This window comes from Podarcis pityusensis (assembly GCF_964106645.2).
Source record: "Podarcis pityusensis genome assembly, chromosome: 10".
In the NCBI taxonomy this organism is placed as follows: Eukaryota; Metazoa; Chordata; class Lepidosauria; order Squamata; family Lacertidae; genus Podarcis; species Podarcis pityusensis.
The window spans coordinates 67,994,405-68,018,001 of record NC_138035.1 but is presented as its reverse complement, the minus strand read 5'-3'; the positions used below and the strand labels follow the sequence as shown (position 1 = coordinate 68,018,001).

The following is a 23,597-nucleotide window of genomic DNA, read 5'->3' as shown; positions in this document are numbered from 1 at the left end:
GTACTATAGTCTAAAAACCAGTAGTCTGCAAGATTTTCAGACCTTGGAGCCATGTTTCTTAATTTATTGAAATATATTCGCATGATGGTATGTTGTATGGCTACTGTTGTGACCCACTTTAAATCAACCCATGACCCACCAGCAGGTTCCGTCCCACCAGTCTGAAGACCAACAGTCTGCACTATGAATGCACTTTACATCCCACTAAGGTCAATGACAAAACTCCCATGGATATGAATGGCTCTGGACCGCGCTTATTAGTGTAGCAGAAATAGAATTTACAATCAATAGGTAGTTGGCACTTTCCATTAGTCGACCCCAAATAGCCAGGCAGGACAAGAAAACTAGAAGCTACTAGTGTTGAAAAGCTTCATTTTAACATGGAATGAGACAGTTGGGAGAATCCTTTCCATCACAGCTACAGGTGAAATGAAATGGAATCATTTTTAAAAGGCACATGCTGCCAGCATCCAAAATGACAGGAGTTTGACTCCCAGCAATGTAAAGCCCATAGGAAAATGCCACATCCTTCAAAAAGGCATCACAAATTTAACATATGCAAATGATCCATCAATCAGGAATCCTGTAAGGTATTGTCTGGATGTTGTGGTCTATTGTCAAGGTTTCTTCCACAAATATTCAAACTTCCCATAAGAACATGTAAGAAAGGGAAGCTTCGGGTTGGGCTAATACTTTGGGCACATACTGCTATTTAAATATTCACATCTCTTGGCCAAGTTTCTTAAAAACCATTTAAAAGAACAAGTTACCATAAACAAAACCAGCTTTCTTGTAGAGAGGAATTCAATACATAGGATACAAAAAAAATGTGTTGTCCTGCTGTTCAACTTATGTTGGTGCAATTTAACAAAATGGCCTTTTTGTTCTCAGAATTATAAGCCAACACAAGGGGTTTTATTTCCATCAAAGAGACTTCAGCATTCCCACAGTGAATTGCAATGGAACATAAACCCCCTCTTAAACCCCCTCCGGCAACTCATTCCTCTTTGAAGATTGAAGGGGAAAGGAGGCACTTAACCCTTTCCACCACCAGTAAACTATTATTACTTTGTGGGAAATTAGACTATCTGGATAATGGTGAATTATTCGGATTCCTTACATGGGTGTAACGAAAACAGAAGCCCACCAGTATATATGGCTGCCTTCTCTTGAAGATCCCAAAATAATATCACATTACACATTCAATCCATTTTAGCATGTCAAGTTATTTTTTGTTTCGCTTTTCAGCACACGATCCTGATCACACTGAAATGAATGGGCATTTATATTTATCTTTTCTTTGAAGGATTTTGCCTCAAATGTCTGTGATTCAGAGGCATTTTTATGAATATAATAAACAGAACACAAAATTGCATGTTCATTTATGGTATACGAAAAGACCAAATTCCAGTTGTAACAAGGATAATACAGAACTTTTAATACGTATGTGTGTGTGTGTGTGTGTGTGTGTGTGTGTAGTTGAATAAACCATAATTTAGTGCTATGTATGAACAGGTAACTACAGAAGAATTAAAAGTGATAAATAATTTGATCCCTCTTCTGCTTATATGTCAAAATAAATCTGTCAAGATAACCAATCAACCTGGTACAGAGCTCTGTAAATGATCCAGTGCCCCTAAAGAACCTAACAATGGCATTTCCCTGGTGTAATGGTTAGAGTGTTGGGCCGGGGTTCGAATCCTCAATCAACCATGAAAGCTCATTGAGAGACCTTGGGCCAGTCACCATCTCTTAGCCTAACCTACCTCACAGGGTTGAGGATGAAATGGGAAGGAGAACCAAGTACCCTACTTTGAACCCCTTGGAAGATAAAGGTGGTATATAAATGTAATAGTAAAATATAAGTAAATATACAAATAAAAATGAGTCCTATATGACTAGCAGTGAATCAAGTGCAATCCTATTTCCTACCTAATTTCTGTGTGCTACAGTTCTTCAGGGCCCCCAATTTTTTTCTTGTTTTTATTTTTGACTATTGAATAAACACTAAAAAGCTATTCCATACTCCTCAGAAACTCTTTAGAGGATCAAATCAGGATAGCATGTACTTGGAAAAATCCCATGCGAACTTCCTAGTGCTGGACACACTTGGGAACACTAACTGTTGCTGGATCATCCAGTACTTGATTAGAACAATACACATGTGGAATAGAGGAATGTTTTTTTAAAAAAAACAACGTCAGTGAAAAATCCCTAGGTAGCACATCTGGATGCCTGGAGTAGACAATCCTAATAAAAATGTAAAGAAGCCAAATCTCATACATTCCACAATTACAATGTATGTAGCTAGAAAACTCTTATTGAACGGGATCTCTAGGACACCCAAGTTCCATAGAACATGATGAAGACATTGCAAGTCTCTTATCTTACGTACCAAAATGCAAAATTCCCCTTGTTTTTTTCCTCATTTGGCTATGACAACCCCTGTAGCACACAGACATCTTGTAGATGATGACGTTTATGCAAAATCATTAGGTTGTTATTCTTATTTTCCCAATGGAGGACAAAAAACATCTTATTTTCCCAATGGAGGACAAAAAACACGCTTGAAAGACATCTGGCTGTCTGGAGCTTATGGGAGTTGTAGTCCAAAGCATCTGGAGAACATCAGGTTGGTGATGGCTGAGATAGTATATATATTAGCTAAAAACATAGGTCTGAACTGAATTAATGGTGTCAGTAAAATTAAACTATGTATGCTCCAGTTTCTTTTACCTAATGCTGTATATCCTCACATGTAAACAGTTTTGAACAGCAGTCAAGCTGAAATATAGTTCTTGCATAATGTTTGCTACCCTTCAAGTCATAGCTTATAAAATCTAGAATTGAGTGCTTTATTCCTCCTTGTGTGTTCAGGGTCAGTTACTTCCTAATCCAGGCAAACCATAGTTTGTCATTACATCTGAACTAACAATCTATGGTTTGTGCTTGCCTTTCAAACCAGGCTTGGAAACCTGAGATAACCTTGGAAGGTCACAGAAACAATACCCGTGAACTAGCCTGTGAATACCTGTGAACCAGGTCTCAGTTGATGGGATGCTTTAGAGTTTTGCAAGTGTTTACATGTTTTCTAAACCTGTTTCATAGAAACAGACCTGCACCTACCTAAGTACACCTTTGAGAAACTTCTGAAAATTTCAGATATCCTACCTTCAGTAACTACTATTGTTAGAAAACAATAAGTACAAAACTTTCCCCCATCTCTTCTTCCTGTTCTTGAGGTTTTTATTCAATAATACATACAATGCAAATATTAGCAGTTGTGTTGAATTAAAACAAGCACAACTGCATTTTAATTTAAAACAATACTCCAAAAGCTCCTGGCAATATGCCCTATTTTAATGCTAAATCCCAAGCTAACCAGTATTTTTGTCTCTTAGGCATGCTCTTCCAGAAAGAGGAAATCTGGGGGATTCAGTAGGATTTGGACTCTCATAACAAAGTCATTTAGTCTTGAAAGATAATAGAATTCTGATCTGATTCCAGCCTACCCATTAAACACAATTTCCCCCCTGTGTAATGGCTAATCCTTTATATACTTGATGCCAAAAAATGAAGTTATTTGGGCCTTTTTATTCAGCGGAAACAATTTTTAAATGCAGCTTCTAGATACCCAGATTCACGCAAATACACACTTCAGCAGGAATTGGTTTGAAATCCAGTGAATACGACTAGATCTGAATTTTTCAGAATTTAAAAAAATAAGAAGCACCCTGTTGGATCACACTAGAGGCCCATCTGGTTCAGCACTCTCTTCTCCCAGTAAACAACCAGATGTGTATGGGAAACTCACAAGGACCTGAGTGCAATCGTCTGCAGTTACTAGACTTGCCATCTCTATTCAGCAGAGGCATATTGCTTCCAATAGTGGAAGCAGAACATAGCCGTTGTGGCTTGTAGCCATTCAGGTTTTACGCTCCATGAATTTGTCTAATCCTCCTCTTAAAGTACCGTATTTTTCGCTCTATAAGACGCACCAGACCACAAGACGCACCTAGTTTTTGGAGGAGGAAAACAAGAAAAAAATATTCTGAATCTCAGAAGCCAGAACAGCAAGACGGATCGCTGCGCAGTGAAAGCAGCAATCCCTCTTGCTGTTCTGGCTTCTGGGATAGCCAAGCAGCCTCCATATGACGCACACACATTTCCCCTTACTTTTTAGGAGGGAAAAAGTGAGTCTTATAGAGCAAAAAATACGGTAATTCAAGTTGGTAGCCATCACTACCTCTTCTAAGAGCAAATTCCATAGTTTAACTATATACTGTATGGAGAACTATATTCTGTCTGCCCTGAATCTCAGCTTAATTGGGTACTCCAGGGTTCAAGTTTTATGAGAGAGGCAGAAAAGCTTTTCTCTATCACTTTCTCAAGACTGTGCATACTTTTATACACTTCTATCATGCCCTCTCTTACTTACCTTTTCTGCAAACAAAAAAGACCCAAAAGTTGGAACCTTTCCAACCCCTTGATCATTTTGACTGCCCTTTTCTGAACCCTTTCCAGCTCTTCAGTACCCTTTTAGAGGTGAGGCAACCACCATAGTTAACGGCACAATGTGAAAGCCTAAGAGGCTTTCCCCAAAGAATGATGGGAACTGTATTTTGTTCAGGGTGCTGGGAATTGTAGCTCTGTTAAGGGTGAACTACAGTGCCCAGAGTTCTTTGGCATAAGTAATGTGCTTTAAGTGGCATTAAATGTGTATGGTGTTCTGGTTTGGATAGCAATTGAAGTGATCAGGCATATTTACAAAGCATGTCTCAGTAAATGAGTTCTTAATTTATTTATACACCTAGGTGCTGCTCCCCTTTTATTCTATGCTGTGCTTTTCTTACAGAACCAAAACGAGAAGACACTTTTCTCCCCATGTGAAAAACTGAAAATACTCTTTTCACATTATTTTTGTTAACAATATGAAAAAACCAACTACTATAAACTAGAAAATGAACATCTAAATCTCTATCATCTAAAGCCAGTCTACCATTTCTGTTACAAAGCTGCAAAAATCCACTTCAAAACCAAACCCTTACTAGAATTAAATTTAGTTTCACAAAAATAGCATTTTTTAAAAAGCCAGCCAAGATCAGGGAGCTTCTTTTTTAAGTGCTGTATAGTAACAAACATTGCAACATGAAGAGGCTAATGAATGCACTATAGAATCATAGTTCTCTCGTGTATCTAATTCCTTGCAACATAGCATGAGGGAGCAGATATGAATGCTGCTTTGTTTCCTTTCTACACGCATAGGCACAGGGCAAGCTATCAGCAATTATCTCTCGGCTCCCAACCTCAGCAGAAGCTACAATATGGGAAACGCATGCAGATTTCACATACAGAAGTGCTCCTTCAAAAGGCTAATAATGCACGCGGAACAATGAAAGTAATGTGCTCACCTTGGCAGTCCACACCAGGATCACCCCAGAAAAACTCCTGGCACTCGTTGCATGTGCGCCCTCCAAATCCTGGCATGCACTGGCACTGCCCAGTAAACTGTTAATTCAAACAAATGCAACAAAAATAAGCTGAACAGGGTGCATTTCACAAAGTGAACAAGTCACAGGGACTTTATTAGGCCACTAGAGCCATCTGCCAATACGATACATTAAGTGTCAAAAGAGCTAAAAATGTTAACTGGCCACCTATCAGAATTATGGACATGGTACACATGACTCTGGAAATCCTTAGATAGGATCTCGGTTAGTTTTGTTAAAAGTCAATAGCAGCTCAGGAAGAGGCTACTCAGATAACCAATACTTCTTGCACTGTTTCCCCAAGAAAGGATGTTCCCCTTGCAGCTGAGACTGCAGGTCAAAGATCACACACACACAAAGACATATTCCATTGGAAAAGTGGAACAGGAGAAAGGATTAAGCCCTTTCCAGTACCACAGTGTCAATTCAAATTCTTCTCCCTCGGTTGCAATTCATTTTGAAAATATGGATCTCCCACACCTAGCATTCTCTGTAACTTTCATATCTTTACAATAACAGAAGTTGGCTAAACAATAGATTCCACTGTTTCCGACTTCATATCAGTTACTTGCAGGGTTTCAAGCTTATGGTGAAGAACACTTTCAAGTAGCTGTATTAGGTCCTTTAGTATTAACAGTTCATCAGATTTTCAAAGGAATTACAATGGTTCATATTAATGAATACACAAATATACATAATATACCACACCAACATAGTTTTGAGCACATGCTCTTCCCGTTATTACCTTTTGTGGTCTCTGAATACTTGCAAAGGCTCAGTAAATAGAAAAATCAGGTTGAATGTCACATTAATAAAGAGAAAAGGAACTTGAAATATCAGCAAGCTTCTTGGTTTCATGTAAGAATTAGGGAGCAACCCATTATGTGTGACAATTACACGTGTGTATTTTGCTGCATATAACATGAGTTAGCAGATCAGTCGGCCGCTGCTTCCTAGTACTGTATACCAAGTGCAAATGTGTGGCACACTAACTCTGTAGAGAAATGTTTTCAACTGTTAATGCAACCTTCTATGGAAATCATCAGGTGATTATGAATGAATTAGTGAAATGAATGGGTTTTTACTTCAAGTCATAGCTAGTCTGCATTGTAGCAATTGCTGCAGCAATAGCTCTTCAAGAAACATCTAAAGCATCATCACATCTGATGGGATATTAAATTTTAACCATTATCCTTGATGTAACTTTTCAGCACCACTCACAGCTGATTGCCATGTCCCAGAGCACGACAATCTTATGTACCAGACCCTGATTCCCCTGGTAAATTAAGTCAGGTCCAAACAGGATTTTGCAGGCAGCAGGCACCATGTACAAATGATGCCAGCAGAACAAGCAGCTATAGATTTATGTAAGCAGGCAAGTCAAGCTAAAGCAAACAGCCCACAGGGCCACTGGCCAAAATAACCTGTTGGAAATTCTCTCTCAACACTAATACAAAGCAATTTGTCATACTGCCAAACACTGTGATACAATAGTCATCCACTGTACTCAAATAGTGTGACTTTTGCAAGAACATGCATTTGAATGCTCCTCAATATTAAGACAACAAACAAAACTGGTACATACAAAACTCACAGAGCTCAGTATGCACAGAGTTGCTTTCTGTTGGATTATTTAAAATCCCTGTGGCATGTGAATTTATTTAATTCCTAAACACGTTTCTACACCCTCTATTCAGATGAAATATCAAGGCAGAATACAAGTTTAAGCAAACGCAATAAAAAAATTAGATAGAACGGCCAACACTACCATTAGATCTCATACTATTATTGTTATCTCATATTCTTACCATTATCAACATCACATGTTCTTGCTGCTATTAAACTTCTCAAATGTGAGATAGTGTGCTAAGTTTAATTTTACTGTTTACTATTAGATTCTGATGTATTGTTGAATGTTGCTTTGTTTGATATAAGTTGTTTATTTTAAAGTTATTGTGACTTTTATATTGGATCAGATTGTTACTATTAATGTTTGATGTTTTATTATGTTTTTATGCGTTGGAAGCCACCCAGAGTGGCCAGGGTATAAATAAAATATTAGTAGGAGTAGTAGTCATAGCAGTAGTAGCAGCGGTGGGAGAGAAGAGCTAGCCCTGAATGGTCTGACTCTACAGCAATCAGCTTTTCTTACCTCGTTACAAGATGAGCCAAAGGAACGTTCAGAATCACAGCCACATGGTTCACACCCTGTCCCACTAGCCAACCTCCAAGTATTGGGGGCACAGTGGTCACAGTTCTGTCCAATCACATTAGGAAGGCATTGGCATTGGCCAGTTTCTTTCTCACACTGACATTCTTCAGTGCTGTTGCAATGCTCACGCACTGTTCCCAAGTAGTTGCAGACACACTCTGGGGGTGAAAGAGCAGAGAATGTAACGTGTTGCAGTACACTTGGGTGATTAATATGTTATCAAACTGCGACATGTAATAAGCCATTGTAGCAGATTTGGAGAAGCTTTGTGAGATATCAAGGGTCACGTTCCCTGGGGATAATCTCTTCCAGGCTGCGCAACCAGGGTGGGCAAGGCCAAAGCCAGTAGTAGGAAAGGTTGCCTCCTCTCTTTTGCTTTTCCTTCACAGGGGGGGTGGTATTTTGTCAAAATAAGAGTTCATGGGAAGAGAAGGGTTAACACTTCCCTTATCAGCTTCCACTCCAATGAAAAGTGCCTTGTGTGGCAATCAAGACACGGCAACAAAGCTCCCATTGGCAGCAGTGGGATCTTGCCTGATCCCAACCCCCAAAGCATAATTTCTTTGAGTGCAGGGAAGGGAGGATGAATCCTTCCCTGCCACCATTTCGGAAAAAGAGCAACCACTTCCCTCAGCAATTAGGCTTAGAGAAAAGCTCCCATTGGCATAAGTCAGTGGTGTCCAAACTTTTTTCATAGAGGGCCAGATTTGATGAAGTGAAGGGCCGTGAGGGCCAACCAAAGGGCCGACCAAAGTTGTTGACCTTTTTTTAGAATTGAAGTAGTTGTTGAGGTTTTTTTAGGATTTTACCCCAGGAAATAAACTGCCACAGGATCCAGATTAAACTGACCAGCAGTTTTAGGTCCCAGCAATGGAAGAAAAAAAATCTGCAAGAACCAGTTTTGGGGGGAGGAAAACCTCCCTTTGGTGCAATAAGATCGTTTTTCTCAACCTAACTTCCACATGGGGGAATGGGACTAAGGGGCAGAGGCTGCAAGCCAGAACCACACCACAGTTGCTGTCTTGCTGGGACAACTCAACAATACGATACGATATCTTTATTGTCATTGTCCCTTGCGGAACAATGAAATTGAAAACTACATAAAACTACATAAAAACTACATAAAACTACCACAAAACTACATAAAACTACTACAAAACTACATAAAATATTCAAAAACCCCTAAAAACTCTAAAACCCCATTTTAAAACACACTATACTACAGAAACCCCTTATGCTGCGTTTAGAACCAGAATTGCATTAGCGTAGAAACTGTTTTTCAGGCGGCTAGTCCTGGCCTTTATAACCCTATACCTTCTTCCAGAAGGCAGAAGCTGAAAGAGATCATTTCCGGGGTGCGTACTATCATGTGCTATCTCTGCCGCTTTCTTATGGCACCTGGCAGCATAGATTTGATCTAAGGTGGGAAGAGTGCACCCAATAATTCTCTCTGCAGTCTTTACAACCCTGGATAGCATTGTTTTTTCCCTGGCCGTGCAGCTCCCAAACCACACGCACAGACAATAAGTTAGTACGCTCTCTACAGTGCAATGGTAGAATGCCATCGACAGGTCCTTTGAGAGATTGTTTTCCTGGAGGATTCTCAGAAAATATAACCTCTGCTGTGCTCTCTTCACCAGGTCTTTGCTGTTCTCTCCCCAGGTTAGGTCGTCTCTCAGCTCCATTCCCAGAAATCGAAAAACTGAGACCTGTTCCACGCACTTCCCCTCAATGATAAGTGGCTGAATATTCAATTTACATTTCCTAAAGTCCACAATGATCTCTTTTGTTTTCTTTAAGTTAAGCAGAAAGTTGTTTTTCCTGCACCACTCCCCCAACTGCTCAACTTCCTTCCTATAGGCCGTCTCCCCCTCTCCAGCCGTAATTAAACCAACCACCGTTGTATCATCTGCAAACTTAATGATCTTATTAGTGGGGTATTTGGGGGCACAGTCAGCTGTATAGAGCGTGTATAAAAGTGGGCTCAACACGCACCCCTGAGGCGTCCCCGTATTCGTGATGAGATCCGCAGAGACGTGGGAACCCAACCTGACCCTTTGGGAACGGTTTGATAGAAAGTCTAATATCCACCTGCACAAACATGGTGGAAGTCCCAGGTCTAATAATTTGGGCACCAATCTATGCGGAAGAATAGTATTAAATGCAGAACTAAAGTCTACAAATAACAGTCTCGCGTAGTTCCCTTGCTTCTCCAAATGAGTCAGGACAGCATGTAAAGCCATTGCCACAGCATCCTCTGTGGATCTCTTTGCCTTGTACTCAAACTGGTAATGGTCAAGTCCCACTGGCAGACAAGATAAGATGCGCTTCCTCACCAGTTTTTCGAAACATTTCATTATAATGGGTGTCAGCGCCACAGGGCGAAAATCATTCAGACTGTCTATCTTTGATGTTTTTGGCAGGGGTATAATGGTAGCAGATTTCAGACAGGGTGGAACAGTGGCTTGGGCCAGAGACTGGTTAAAAATCTTTGTAAAGATTCCAACCCCAGCAGAACAAGATTTATTTCTCTGTAGCCACTTTTATATTTCCAAAAGATTATAGGAAGGATGAGAGTTTAGTGGGCCGGTATATACAATGGTGTGAAAATGAGGTCCTAGTATGGGGGGGGGGTGTGTGGAGAAAAAGAGGCCCACCAAGCATAAATGTCTCCAGCAGCTGTCATTTCCCTGCTCCAGACACAAGAATATAAGCAGCATCTGTGAGTCATTTCCTACATATCCCCCACTTGCTCTCTACATGTCAAAGCAAAATGAAGTTGCTGGGCTGAAGTCAGGTTTCAAAATTTAATTTTCTCAATGAATTCTCACAACTATCTGCATTATTCAAAAGCTCAGCTTCTCTCATTTGTGAACATCGCCTGATCCAACAAACTCACTCTCTTTAGGTTTTTCATTCTTGGGGAGCAAAACAACCACTATCCACCTGGTAGGAACTATGAGATTTGCATTAAAATACTGCTTCAGCCATGGACTCATAAGCAGGCACAGAGCAAGAACCAGTTCTCATGGTATATTCCCAAAGTTTAAAATGGAAATGATACTGATCTACTTCAGGAGATTGTTTTGAAAAGATTAATAGATAAGGAAGCATACCTGAAGCCTTTGGGATGGGGCAGTCCATACATCTAAACATTAAAACACTGCTAGTTTCTAGGTCACACTTCACAGCATAAAACTTTTAAACACACACTTTTAAGCGTTTTTCTTAAGACATATAGTTCTATACCTATCAGCTGAGGTTATTCACTACTGCCTGATGCATAAAATATAACAGAAAAGCAAAGAGTAGAAGAAGAGGATTTCTGAATATTGTTGCTTGTTATGGTGCATATTCTCTCCCCACCCCCTATGACTTTTCAGAAATCCACTTCTACTCTTTACCAGGAATGTCTCTGTAAACAAAAGACAATCCCCTCTTCTTCCTCCAAAGCCTGAGGGGCTGCAGGAAATGGCTTGGGCTTTTCTCCTGATAAGAAGAAAACAATGAAAGCTAACAAGAAAGCCTTCTCTCACACAAAAGCCTCATCTTTTCAAGATCAGGCTTGGAGTTCTTCTTCACTTAAGTGCCCCATTCAAACTAGGTTTGAGTTATCTGTTGACCTTTAATGAAGGATTATGCTCCCAATCTGCAAATTCCCAGTGCACCAAATAATACCTTCCTGCTTAAAAGAATAAAAGTGATGCTTGCAAAGGTCAGGAGCAGAGACCTTCCCCTACTTACTTCTACAGTCCTGCTGAACAGCCCGGCCATAATAACCGTGTTTACACAGTTGGCAGTTTTCACCCTCTGTGTGATACAAGCACTTCAGGCACAATCCAGTCGTCTTGTCGCAGGCCTCCGGATCAGTTGAGTCAATGTTGTTGTTGCACTGGCAGGGCTGGCAAATTCCACCAACATCCTCAGGGTTTCCAAAGAAACCAGAAGCACACTCACCACATCTGCTCCCTGCTCAACAAACCAAATCAAAGGAAGAAGAAATCTCTTCAGCTCACTCAAACATAAACATTAGCTACAAAAGAAAGCATGATAAAGGGGAGGAAAAGATCAAGGTATGTGCTAAGACGCAGGATGGAAGTTTGTCTGGAGAAACTTAACACACAACAAACAAGAAAACCATCAGAAAGATTTCAGATAGATTAGCCACTATCAATTCACATGCCAGAAGAGAGAATATTACTTAGGCTGGTTGAGAATCTGGCTTTTTCCATAGATTTTGAAACCTAATATGTTGCTATGTCTATGCTCCATTCAAAATGTTTCAAAGTTTCTCTTTAACAGAGGCAGATTTAGGGGAACATGACCAATTTGGTTGCACTGGGGGTGGAGCATCGGAGGCACCAAGAACTGTGCTGAAGAATGGGGGGGGGGGGGGAGAAGTGGATGGGTCTGCCAAATTTTGGTGTCACACAGGGTGCTGCTCAAATTTGAGACCCAAAAGTCTGCCACTGCCTTTGGTGCACAAAGCACCACATATTATTTATAAAGCATCACTTATGTGGATGGCACATTTGTTGATGGTAGAATTATTATTACTAACAAGTGAACCATTCCTAAGATTGAGCAACTAATTTAATAAAATAACAATAATAATAATTGTAAGTGTAAAATATGACACTTTGTGATAATCAAAATATGTATGCTCATTGAAATGGCTTCAATTTAATAGCATTCACTATACTTGGTTTCCATACACTATACTTGGTTTCTATACACTATACTTGGAGTGCCTGGCGTGCTCTGGTCCATGGGGTCACAAAGAGTCGGACACGACTAAACGACTAAACAACAACAACAACAACAACATACTTGGTTTCACAAGGTATTTTACCTTTATATCCTGTCTCGCAGACACACACCACCTGCAGAGTAGAACGTTCTTGATAACAGCCAGAGGCAAACTGGCGGCCACTTTCTGGCCCATCTGGGCAAGGACAAGGACGGCAGTGATCCCCAGATCCCAGGACAGGATCTCCATAATAACCACCAAGGCATCTTAATTTTACAACATAAAAGTCTGTTAAGCATGCCCAAGGAATAGAACACATATATTTGCATATCTTTTATTATTATTTTTATAGTAAAGTTTCATTAAACATTCTCACAATACAAAAAACCCCACAAACTAATCTACACAAATAAAAAGAAAAAGACTGAAAAGAAGAAAAGCGAAAGAAGAATACAAGATCCTCTCTCACAGATATACCTTAACTTTTATCCCATACAGAAAAAGGTGAGCCCTCCCAGCTCTTACCTGGGAGCATCTCTCTCTTCTCCCAGTCTCTCACCCTGAGCGAGCTCCCCTTCATTGCCACACATATATTTGCATATCTGATATGGGCGGGTGACAGTCCATAGCACACAGTTCAGCAGGTTTTTTGCAGCCCACCATAATCTGTAAAATCACTATTTTACAGATGTTTTCATTGGCTCTTTCTTGAGGTTAGTGGAAGGAGTGCCAAACCAAATCCATTTATTTCATGTATCATATAAACATACACTTCAGTTCACAAGCGAATGTGCACTGCTGAAAGTTTTGAGAGTTTAGAAGAGCTGCGTTTCTAAGATCTTGCAAATGGTTACTTTGCTGTCTTTCCCCCCTTCCCCAAACTCCAGATGGCTCTAGAAATAACTGTGCTAGTCCTAGAGCAGTCTTTGGGCCTGTGTAAGCAAAATTAAGTTCTCTGTGAGTAAAAAAATAAAAAAGGAAGAGGCAATTGAGGCAGAGTGGCCAAGCTGGAAAACTATACAACAGGTGCCAATTAAAGTGTGTGTGTGCTCAAGATTCACAGCCATTAAACAGGCAGGAATCATTTTGAAATGAGTAGTGGTAGGAGTAGGAGGAGTGGAGATCAGTGCATCTGATCTACAAAATATCCTCTGCAAATAAGTGCAGCCTAAGTAAATGGGTTTGAACTCAGCATTTCAGAGGGCAGCATGATAAAATCTTGCTTGAAAAGTAATATATCATTTAACGACTATCCCAGTTAATCCAAAAAGAAGGCATACCTTTCACAGTTGTGGCCAGAGGTATGATCACGGCAATTAAAACACTGTCCGCTGTACGGGTCACAATCATCCGCATGACCATTGCACTGGCAGGGCTGGCAGCTTGGAAATCCCCAGTAACCAGGCAAGCATCTGTCACACTGACGGCCATATATTCCATGGAAACAGTGGCACTGACCAGTCTCCGGGTGGCAGAAAGCATTAACTGACGCTTGGACATGACACTCACAAGCTAAAAAGAACATAGGTATCCATCTTGAATGATACTGAAACTGGATACATTGCTTACATTCATGAAGTTATGATGACACTAGGACATGAAGCCTCAAATTACTTAAAAATAAAATATTTGGAGAGTGAAGGTTTTATTTTCTTAATGGATTCTTACAGATGTATACTGAAACAAAGGGGCTCAGGGGATTTTCCTTCTTCCTTTCAATCAAACTTACTGGGTAAGGGTTAAACAACAGCAACATATGACATTTTGATTAGAATAAAGCAGCAACGTACGTTTGCATCCACTAGGTCCGAATCCAAAAGTGCCTGGAGCACATCTGTCGCATCTTCTTCCAACAACATTTGGCCGACACTGGCAATGGCCTCCATTAGGGTCACAAACAGAACTTAATGAGCCTTGTGGGTCACACTGGCAAGCTGAAAGAGGGAAAGACACAGGTTTTGCAGGAGTGGCAAATGCACAAGTGTGGGCCATCTTGGCAGCAATAGTATTATGCAAGGTGCCGATGGGTTAGTAAAGGAATGATCTGCGTAAACCTGATTGGACAGATATTAAATATTATTTCTGATTAAGATGATGATAATAATTTCATTTATGAATCACTTATATATATTTACCCAGGGTCCTGTCTTCTATCAATGGGGTTGTTCAGATGCTAAGTTTAACAGGGGCTGGGAAACCTGTTGCCCTGCGAGTGGTGTTGGACTACAACTCCCCTCATCCACTGGACATGCAAGCCGGAATAATGGAGTCCAACAACATGTGGATGGCTACTTATTTTGGTAGTAAACATGGCCACTGCCTTTTCCTCCTAGTTAACCCCAATCCCACTTTGTGAAATCAGTTACATCTACTTACCTAATGCTGTCTCATGTAGCAAGGCTGAGATGCTAAAAATGATATTCCTGCAAACATCAGTCATGGGTGTTTTAACAACACTCCTGCTGTTCTCCAGGCACCGGTATCTCTGAAAGGCTTCCCAGGCACTGTTAGTCATCACATCATCACCTCTGCCTCCAACTGAGAATATGTCCAGGGATTTGCAAAAAGGCATGAGAACAAGCTGTGGGTTGATTTTAACATGGCAGAATTACTATTTAGATCTGTAGCCGAACCTTGTATAAAATACAGTGCCATGCGATATTGTTAGAAAAAGAAATCTACAATAGTTAAAAAATATTAGATGGTTGATCATTAATATGCACAGTGTCTCCTAAAAATGCTTTCTAAGGAGTGTTTAGGGCAGTGGTGGCCAAACTTGGCCCTCCAGTTGTTTTGGGACTACAATGCCCATCATCCCTGGCCACTGGGCCTGTTAGCTAGGGATGATGGGAGTTGTAGTCCAAAAACAGCTGGAGGGCCAAGTTTGACCACCACTGGTTTAGGGGCACAAAAGAGCTACTAGATAAGCAGCAGTGTGTTTTGCTTTCCCTCCCTCAACCAACACTGTTGGCGACAGTTCCCAAAGTTTCCCCTGACACACAAGATGTTCTTAGGGAAAGTTACAGGTGGAGGAAGGGGAAGAACAATCCATCCCTTCCTATTCTCACAGCTTTCTGAGTGAAGTGCAATGGAACTGATTCTCCTGCCCCTTTCACCTGCTGGCACTCAGCAAGGCGCACAGTGTTCCAGGCAAACCACAATAAACCACAGCCATTGCCACTGAGCCTTTCCTTCTCTCATGGGGAGGAATCCGTTCACACTGCTTCTCTCAAGGCTGCCCCTGCTTGCAGTCTACTTGTGCTAAAATTCTGTGCTCATGGAGAGGAAGCACAATGCATGTAGTTTTATTTAAGCGGGTAAAGTTGCAAACTATGTAAACAGATTTTTATTTAAACATGCACTTACAGAATCTATGAGTGTGTATGGATTTTCCACCTCCGTATCATGGGAGTACTGTGGCAGCTCCAGACGAACTGTGTAATTCAGACCCTTTTCAAAGCATATGGGATGTGGAAGGACTACGTATCTGCAAGACCAGGACGGACACAACGTTCATGAAGAGAAGGATACATTGGAGATAAAAAAATGGGATGTTAAAACAACAAATGATTAGACTGAGATTGTTGATTATGTGGAATCAAACCTTTCATTCTCCCTCTGCCTCCCATCATGTCTTCATTGCTCCTTTGTTTATCCTTCTGTTGTGATACTCACCTTGAACCAGGAGATAACGATACGTCCTGGTTGTCATCATCTGGAACTGTATTGCCACATCTGCTGCTGGTTGAAATTTTGTCTGGGCGAAATACAGTGATGACAGCTTTCTCCCATTGATCTGGTAACTGGAAAAATTGGCACACATTAACATATTTTCTTTGCTGAGCAGTAATCAAAGTTCTCTCCATGGAGATGAACCATTTCCTCCCCAGATGCAGGAACTGGGACTGTATTAGCAGCAATGGTAAGTTACTGTAAGTACAATGAAGGAATTCTCATTGGACAGTGGGATACACTTCTGAGTAAATGCGCAGGGCTGCTACTTGTAGCTATCTCTGCTACCTATTAGCAAACAATCACCAGATTTTATCCAGTATAAATGGCAGTTAAAAAGGTAAAGGACCCCTGACAGTTAAGTCCAGTTGCAGACGACTCTGGGGTTGCGGCACTCATCTCGCTTTACAGGCCTAGGGAGCTGACATTTGTCCGCAGTTTTTCCGGGTCATGTGGCCAGCCTGACTAAGCCACTTCTGGAGAAACCAGAGCAGTGCACGGAAACGCTGTTTACTTTCCCACCGGAGCGGTACCTATTTATCTACTTGTACTTTTTGGCATGCTTTCAAACTGCTAGGTTGGCAGGAGCTGGGACCGAGCAACAGGAGCTCACCCCATGACGGGGATTCGAACCGCCGACCTTCTGATCGGCAAGCCCAAGAGGCTCAGTGGTTTAGACCACAGCGCCACCCACGTCCCCTTTAAATGGTTAATAATCTATAATTAATAATCTATAAAAAGGTCTGGACATTTTCTGAACCTCTGCAACTAGGAGGAGGAACATCTTAGGCTTGGGGGGAGGGGGGGGGAAATAAAATAATGTTTCAGCCCTCATAGTTTCTTAGATAAATCTAAAAAGAAAAGAAAAGAAATTCTATGCTCCAGCATTTCTGAACTCTGCATGATGCACTTGACTCCTTTCCCTTACTCATACACCACAACTGCTGTTTATTTACTCTTTCTCCTCATAACAGCATACTACTACGTGCAGAATATACAAATAAAATGCTAAATATATGAAAATTTGGAATATTTAGGCAAAATAGGAACAATAGGAACAGTCACTTTCACCACATGTGTGCAGAGGTCTATTGTTAATGATGAACACTTGAGAGATTATTATGCCTAATGTAGACTTAAGTGCTGTTAAAATAGCCACTGGAATATCTGCGTGATCTTAAGACAAAAGAAAAGCAAGCCACATCAACCTATATAGGCAGGCTTTAAACCTTCTTGAAAACTCCATCACTCAGATTCAACACTATGAAAGAGCATGGGTCTAGGGTTGGTATTTACCTGTGGTTCATAGCGAATCAGAACTTCATACTCCATAGAGTAAGGAATATTGTCTATGTAGAATTCCAGGAATGCTCCTTCAGGAACTCTCACAAATCCTATTCCAGTCCATGAAGGTATGCGATCCTGGGAATACTGACGTTCAACTATGCTCACTCCCTGTGGAACAGAATCAGGTGTTATTACATATTATTTTAAGTTGGCACGTGCACCTTCTAAGAATTGAAGGGAAAGACACAGTAGAAGAACCCGGCACTACAGGTTATTTTGACCTTCCTATTCCTATTTGCTGACAAATGTTTTTGTTTACATCTTCTCCTACATTTACGTAGGCCACTTCATTGAGATAAAGTATACTGCACAAATTTACTTCTGTTTAGTGTAATGAGACATGAAGTGTAAAAATCACTTGTACTATTAACCACTTTATCAGGCATAATAGAACTGTAGAGAAAACAGAAATGCTAATGTTTATGAAATAACTAAAGCCAGGAATCTTCAGCTGCAGCATTGTTCCAATATCTGACAGTTTCAGGGAGATACCTTACCTAACATAAATGGAATGAGCTTCCTAAATAAGAAGTTAGACTTAGCAAGTGATCTTCAACTTCCATAGACACATAATTATGCTTTAATATTTACTTTTTAAAAAATCTTATACCATTAATATTAGCCTTTACTCTGTTTAGACCCATCTTTCCACCCTTGCTCTCTGTACCTTTTTCCTTCTCTCCCTCTTTCCAAAACATGGTCATTCAAGATGGCTGCTGGTATGAACCAGTTGTGAGTTAGAACCTACCAGCTGAAGGCCAGTGTTCTAGATGAACCTGCCTCTAAGCAGACCCTGGCTCTGGTACATGCCCCATATACCTTCTCAGTGTAGACTGCTAAAACTCATAACCATCAAGGTCCAGTGGCCAACTCTCTAGTGGCCCATTAGCACACTGTATTTATTTACTTTTATTTTCACATTGTCTTTCCTAAACAGATCACCTAAGACAGCTCATGTTTATTTCAGACCATGTCTGGTAGGTGTAGCTTAAAAAAGAAAAAAGTAAAGGTAAAAGACCCATGGACGGTTAAGTCCAGTTCAAAGGCGACTATGGGGTGCTGCGCTCATCTCACTTTCAGGCTGAGGGAGCTGATGTTTGCCCACAGACAGCTTTCTGGGTCATGTGGCCAGCATGACAAAACCGCTTCTGGCACAACAGAACACCATGACAGAAGCCAGAGTGCACGGAAATGCTGTTTACCTTCCCGCCGCAGCAGTACCTATTTATCTACTTGCACTGGCATGCTTTCAAACTGCTATGTTGGCAGGAGCTGGGACAATGCAACAGGAGCTCACCCCGTTGCGGGGATTCGAACCACCGACCTTCCAATTAGCAAGCCCAAGAGGCTCAGTGGTTTAGACCACCCGCGTCCCTCGGTAGGTATAGTGTAAAACCAACAGGCTAGAAACAGAACAGATTACCGTACATGGAAATATCAGAGCGTTAGAAAAGGGCCTGTGGAAGTTTAACTGAGTAGGTACTCACAGGGCCAAAGATGCCTTCCTCAGCCTCATAGACATAATGATCTAAAGAAATGAAAAAATATCCTGGTTCCACTTCGTTGCACTGGCGGCCAATCATATGAGGCCTGCATTGACACTGACCAGATTCACTCGAGCAGCTGAAAAAGATAATGCATTTATATTGCAATCTTCTAAAAGCAAATACAGACAGACAAATTTAAAAGAACCTATAACTATTCAATGCACAAAAGTAAATTAGGGTTGAGAATAGGTTCCACTGACACTGTAGCAATACAACCTGAATTGCTGGGAGTTGGACTAGATGGCTCTCATTCAAAGTACCATCCAATTCTACAATTATGTTGTTGTTGTTTAGTCATGTCCGACTCTTCGTGACCCCATGGACCAGAGCACGCCAGGCACTCCTGTCTTCCACTGCCTCCCGCACTTTGGTCAAATTCATGTTTGTGGCTTCGAGAACACTGTCCAACCATCTACAATTATATGATTCTATAAACCATCACAAATTGTACTGCTAAGTCCCACCACTGTTTGGACGACACAGGGAGATACGCTGGCACAGATGTTTAGACTCAAATACAAGTGCATTTTCTTGCATATGAGTCAGCTTAAAACTTTGGGGGCAGAATACAAATTATGGCAGAGGGGGAAATTCCATGGGGAGAAACTGTTGTAATTAAACATTGTTCCTTCCTGTGAAATTTCTGTATTTATCCCAGATAGATTTTAACAACTATGGAAAGTACCCTATGGTTGAACAACAACTCCATCCTTTGTTTTGCTTCCCTTGTATTTTTCCAGCATTCAAAATCACAAGTTAGTATTCCAACTCAGATGTGCATTTCAGGTACTGTATCAAGACACCATGATCTATGCTGGATAAAACTGCAGTTAGAAACTTTTTGGAATAAGACCCTCTATCCTTCCTGACAGGCTGTTGTAAAAATAGAAAACAGGCTTGTAAGAATAGGCATCTCAACTGCAGCAGTTTTAAAGGAGAATCTTCAGGATGAATGAGCCCATTCTCTTGGGAGACAAAAAGGAAAAGCGAATTGGCTTGACTTCTGCTAGTGGGCAACACCCACTTTCAGATGGTTTTGCAATCAGTGTCATTAACATTCAAAGGGTAGGCAGCTTCGTGGTTCTATCAAATTTTAATAGTACTTCTGAGGACATCTGATACTTGCATGGGAAAACAAATAACTAGGGGCCAACAACAGGGGTACAAACATGAGCCTGCTGGAATTATCTTCTTTGTGATTACTTCAGACAGATTGGCAAGTAAGTTTGAAATGACAGAAAGATTTGTTTACAGATGGGTAGCCGTGTTGGTCTGCCATAGTCGAAATAAAAAAATTTCCTTCCTGTAGCACCTTAAAGACCAACTAAGTTAGTTCTTGGTATAAGCTTTCGTGTGCATGCACACTTCTTCAGATACACATGTGTATCTGAAGAAGTGTGCATGCACACGAAAGCTTATACCAAGAACTAACTTAGTTGGTCTTTAAGGTGCTACAGGAAGGAAATTTTTTTATTTCGAGAAAGATTTGTGTTGATGTAATTTGATTGTGCAATAGTTATTTCCCAAGTGTAAACTAACTAACTGAACAAAATTAAGAAAAAACAGGACATTTACTTGGCCCTTGAGGTTTATTTAAGTGCAATCAGATCTTCGGCTCATGTATTCTTCCTCCTTTCCATTCAACACATGTAGAAGTGAGTAACTAAACAGGAAAGCTTTAAATGATTATCTAACTATCTAGAGATGCAGCTGGGAAACATCCTGGCTAGGCGACTCGGCCACCGGCAGATTGTATTCAGCCATGCTTAGAGAAGACCTACTGAAATTTATGGAATTTAAGTTAGCCATGACCTAGGCAAGAGTTACGCTACTCAAAATATGACTAAATTTGGATCCATGCCCTGCCCTTCTCCCATCTGCAAAATAGTGATAAAATTATCGATGTACTATACAGGGCTGTTGTAAGAATTACTGAGCTAACAATGGTGAAATGCTTTAAATACTTGAAATTCACTATGTAAACAGTAAGTGTTGTTTTTATTATTATCATTATTGTTTTTAAAAACAGAGGTAAGTTGCAGTTGAATCAGGTGCTTCTGAAAAGAAAAGAAAAACCAAGTACCATATTTTTTCGCTCCATAAGACACACTTTTTTCTTCCTAAAAAGTAAGAGGAAATGTCTGTGTGTCTTCGTGGTCCCTGGAGCCAAATTGCCCAGGGGCGAAACGCAGATCATGCTTTTTTTTAAAAAAAAGAGGGAAGTGGGTGTTTAAACAAAGCCACTGATCGCAAGTGATTGGAAGCGAGATAAGGGACACTAGCAATAAAGGAGGCTGCCTGGGAGGGGGGAGGTAAAGACAGCAAACTTGCAAAGAGAGGAGACAATGAATCAATAAATAAAGAAATTAGAAGAAAGGGGGGAGCAAAAAACTGCTCCAGCTAAGGAAAAGACACTAAGGCAAACTAGGGAAGGGAGTGTTGAAAGGAAGCAGCTGATCAGTGGGATCGGGAGAGAGATAAGGGACGGGAGAGAGATAAGGGACGGGAGAGAGATAAGGGACGCTAGCGATAAAGGAAGCTGCCTGGGAGGGGGGAGGTAAAGACAGCAAACTTGCAAAGAGAGGAGACAATGAATCAATAAATAAAGAAATTAGAAGAAAGGGGGGAGCAAAAAACTGCTCCAGCTAAGGAAAAGACACTAAGGCAAACTAGGGAAGGGAGTGTTGAAAGGAAGCAGCTGATCAGTGGGATCGGGAGAGAGATAAGGGACGCTAGCGATAAAGGAAGCTGCCTGGGAGGGGGGAGGTAAAAGCCCATGGATCCTCAGGATTTTTGCATTGGGTCACCCTAAATTCACCATAAGATCACATAGCATGTCCATGGCTACAGCCTGCACCAAAGAAATCACATACCCACTGTTGCGTGGGGCCGCAATGGTGCAAAAACGTGGTTACAAAGCAGATCCACATGGATTCTCAGGATTTTTGCACTGGGCTACCCCAAACTTACCATCAAATCACATGTGTGTGGCCACAGCATGAACCACAAAAATCACGCACCCACTGTTTTGTTCAGAATACTTTTTTTTCTTGTTTTCCCCTAAAAACTAGGTGCGTCTTATGCAGCGGAAAATATGGCAAGTTGCTTCTTTGAGACTTACTTATTGTTCAGCGCCCCTCCTTGGTCACAATCACATGGTCGGCAACCATCCATATCATTGCTCAAGCCCCAGTGCTCAGGCTGCAAGGGAAGATTTAGACTGTTACTGGTATAACAGGATGTTGCGAAACTCAAGCATAGTTCAAGCTCAAGGTTGTGCAAAAAGGTGGACATGTCCAAGGCTAACACCAATGAGTAACGGCAGAACTATCTGCTTCCTTAAGCTATGTGGGGTAGTGGCTAAGATTGGCAAGAGCCAGGTTCAACTATCTGCTCAGCTGTTAAGTCACAAACTCTCACCATAACCTACCTCACAGGGATGTTGTGAGAATAAATGACTGGGGGAGGAGAACCAAGTGTGGAATCCTGATGGAAGTTCAGGAAATAGTACTCATAGCCAGGAAGCTGCTGACCAGCTTTGACATCAGGATGGGACACTGCAAGCGAGGGGTCACAGCCCCAATCACTGTTATTGGCTTTGGTGTTACAGAAAGCCTGTGCGTGAGGGGCAGGCCTAGCACCTTTGGCTGCCCATGTGATATAACAGACCTAAGCAGGATGTCACTGGCCTAATAATTTGGCATTCCAAAACAAATGTATGCAACTTTTGTGAATTTAAATACTGCACTATGAAGTATCGAGAATGCCCTTTAGGCTTTTGAGTAGAGGAGCTTGGTGTTGCAAATCAGTTTGATTATTCTGAAGTTTTTAAATGAAGCTTACCAGACAAATGACACTTGTCGCTTTATTTGGAAAGGGTTTTTTTAAAAAAAAACATGCACACACACACACACACAAAATAAAAGCTCTGTTCTTTTAAGCAGGGCGACTTACCAGACATTGATCACAACGTCTTCCTGTAACAAGACGTTTACAATAGCAGCTTCCTGTCTCTGAGTCACAAGGATTCCCTCCAGGAATTGTGCCCAAAGGATTACATGCACAAGCTATATTAGGAAGTATAAGTAAATAAATCAGGATATAGTTGTTTAAGTTATAAATTTGCACAGCATTTAATACAAATATTTACATCAACACTATCCCTCATTTTTCACTGCAGACTTACTGACAAATGGCTTTTCTCTCTTATCCAGCTCACAAAAACACATTCACACACCATCCTGTGTATAAGTAAAGCCAAGGAGACAGATGTATTGCCTGTTGACCAAAGGTCATACTGAACAATACAAAACAAAAACAAAAAACCAGTCAGCATAACCTAAAGTCAGTGATAAAAAATAGCACAAACAACAAAACAAAAGCTGTGAAGTAGAAGCATATACCATAAATTGAAATCCTACAGTGAGAAATTTTGTGGTGTTTTCTAAGGCTCACAGCTGGCTCCACAGTGTGGCAAGACTGGCAATTTCCCAGGTCCCCAGGACCAGAAAAACGGCCCA

General features: G+C 40.9%; 1 protein-coding gene across 3 annotated transcripts in view; it reads right to left on the bottom strand.

The window, feature by feature from the left end:
• Positions 1 to 23,597, bottom strand: part of LAMB1 (laminin subunit beta 1) — a 58,343-nt gene that overhangs the window by 14,667 nt on the left and 20,079 nt on the right. For all 3 annotated transcript variants that reach the window (XM_081023403.1, XM_081023401.1, XM_081023402.1), the window contains 13 exons: positions 23,032 to 23,144; positions 22,199 to 22,278; positions 19,018 to 19,153; positions 17,480 to 17,638; positions 16,127 to 16,254; positions 15,818 to 15,938; positions 14,828 to 15,032; positions 14,242 to 14,385; positions 13,732 to 13,963; positions 12,554 to 12,717; positions 11,446 to 11,670; positions 7,642 to 7,859; positions 5,412 to 5,508 (listed from right to left, as the gene is read on the bottom strand). In XM_081023403.1, coding sequence (XP_080879529.1) covers positions 5,412 to 5,508; positions 7,642 to 7,859; positions 11,446 to 11,670; positions 12,554 to 12,717; positions 13,732 to 13,963; positions 14,242 to 14,385; positions 14,828 to 15,032; positions 15,818 to 15,938; positions 16,127 to 16,254; positions 17,480 to 17,638; positions 19,018 to 19,153; positions 22,199 to 22,278; positions 23,032 to 23,144 — 2,022 coding nt within the window. The remainder of the gene's footprint in view (positions 1 to 5,411; positions 5,509 to 7,641; positions 7,860 to 11,445; positions 11,671 to 12,553; positions 12,718 to 13,731; positions 13,964 to 14,241; positions 14,386 to 14,827; positions 15,033 to 15,817; positions 15,939 to 16,126; positions 16,255 to 17,479; positions 17,639 to 19,017; positions 19,154 to 22,198; positions 22,279 to 23,031; positions 23,145 to 23,597) is intronic.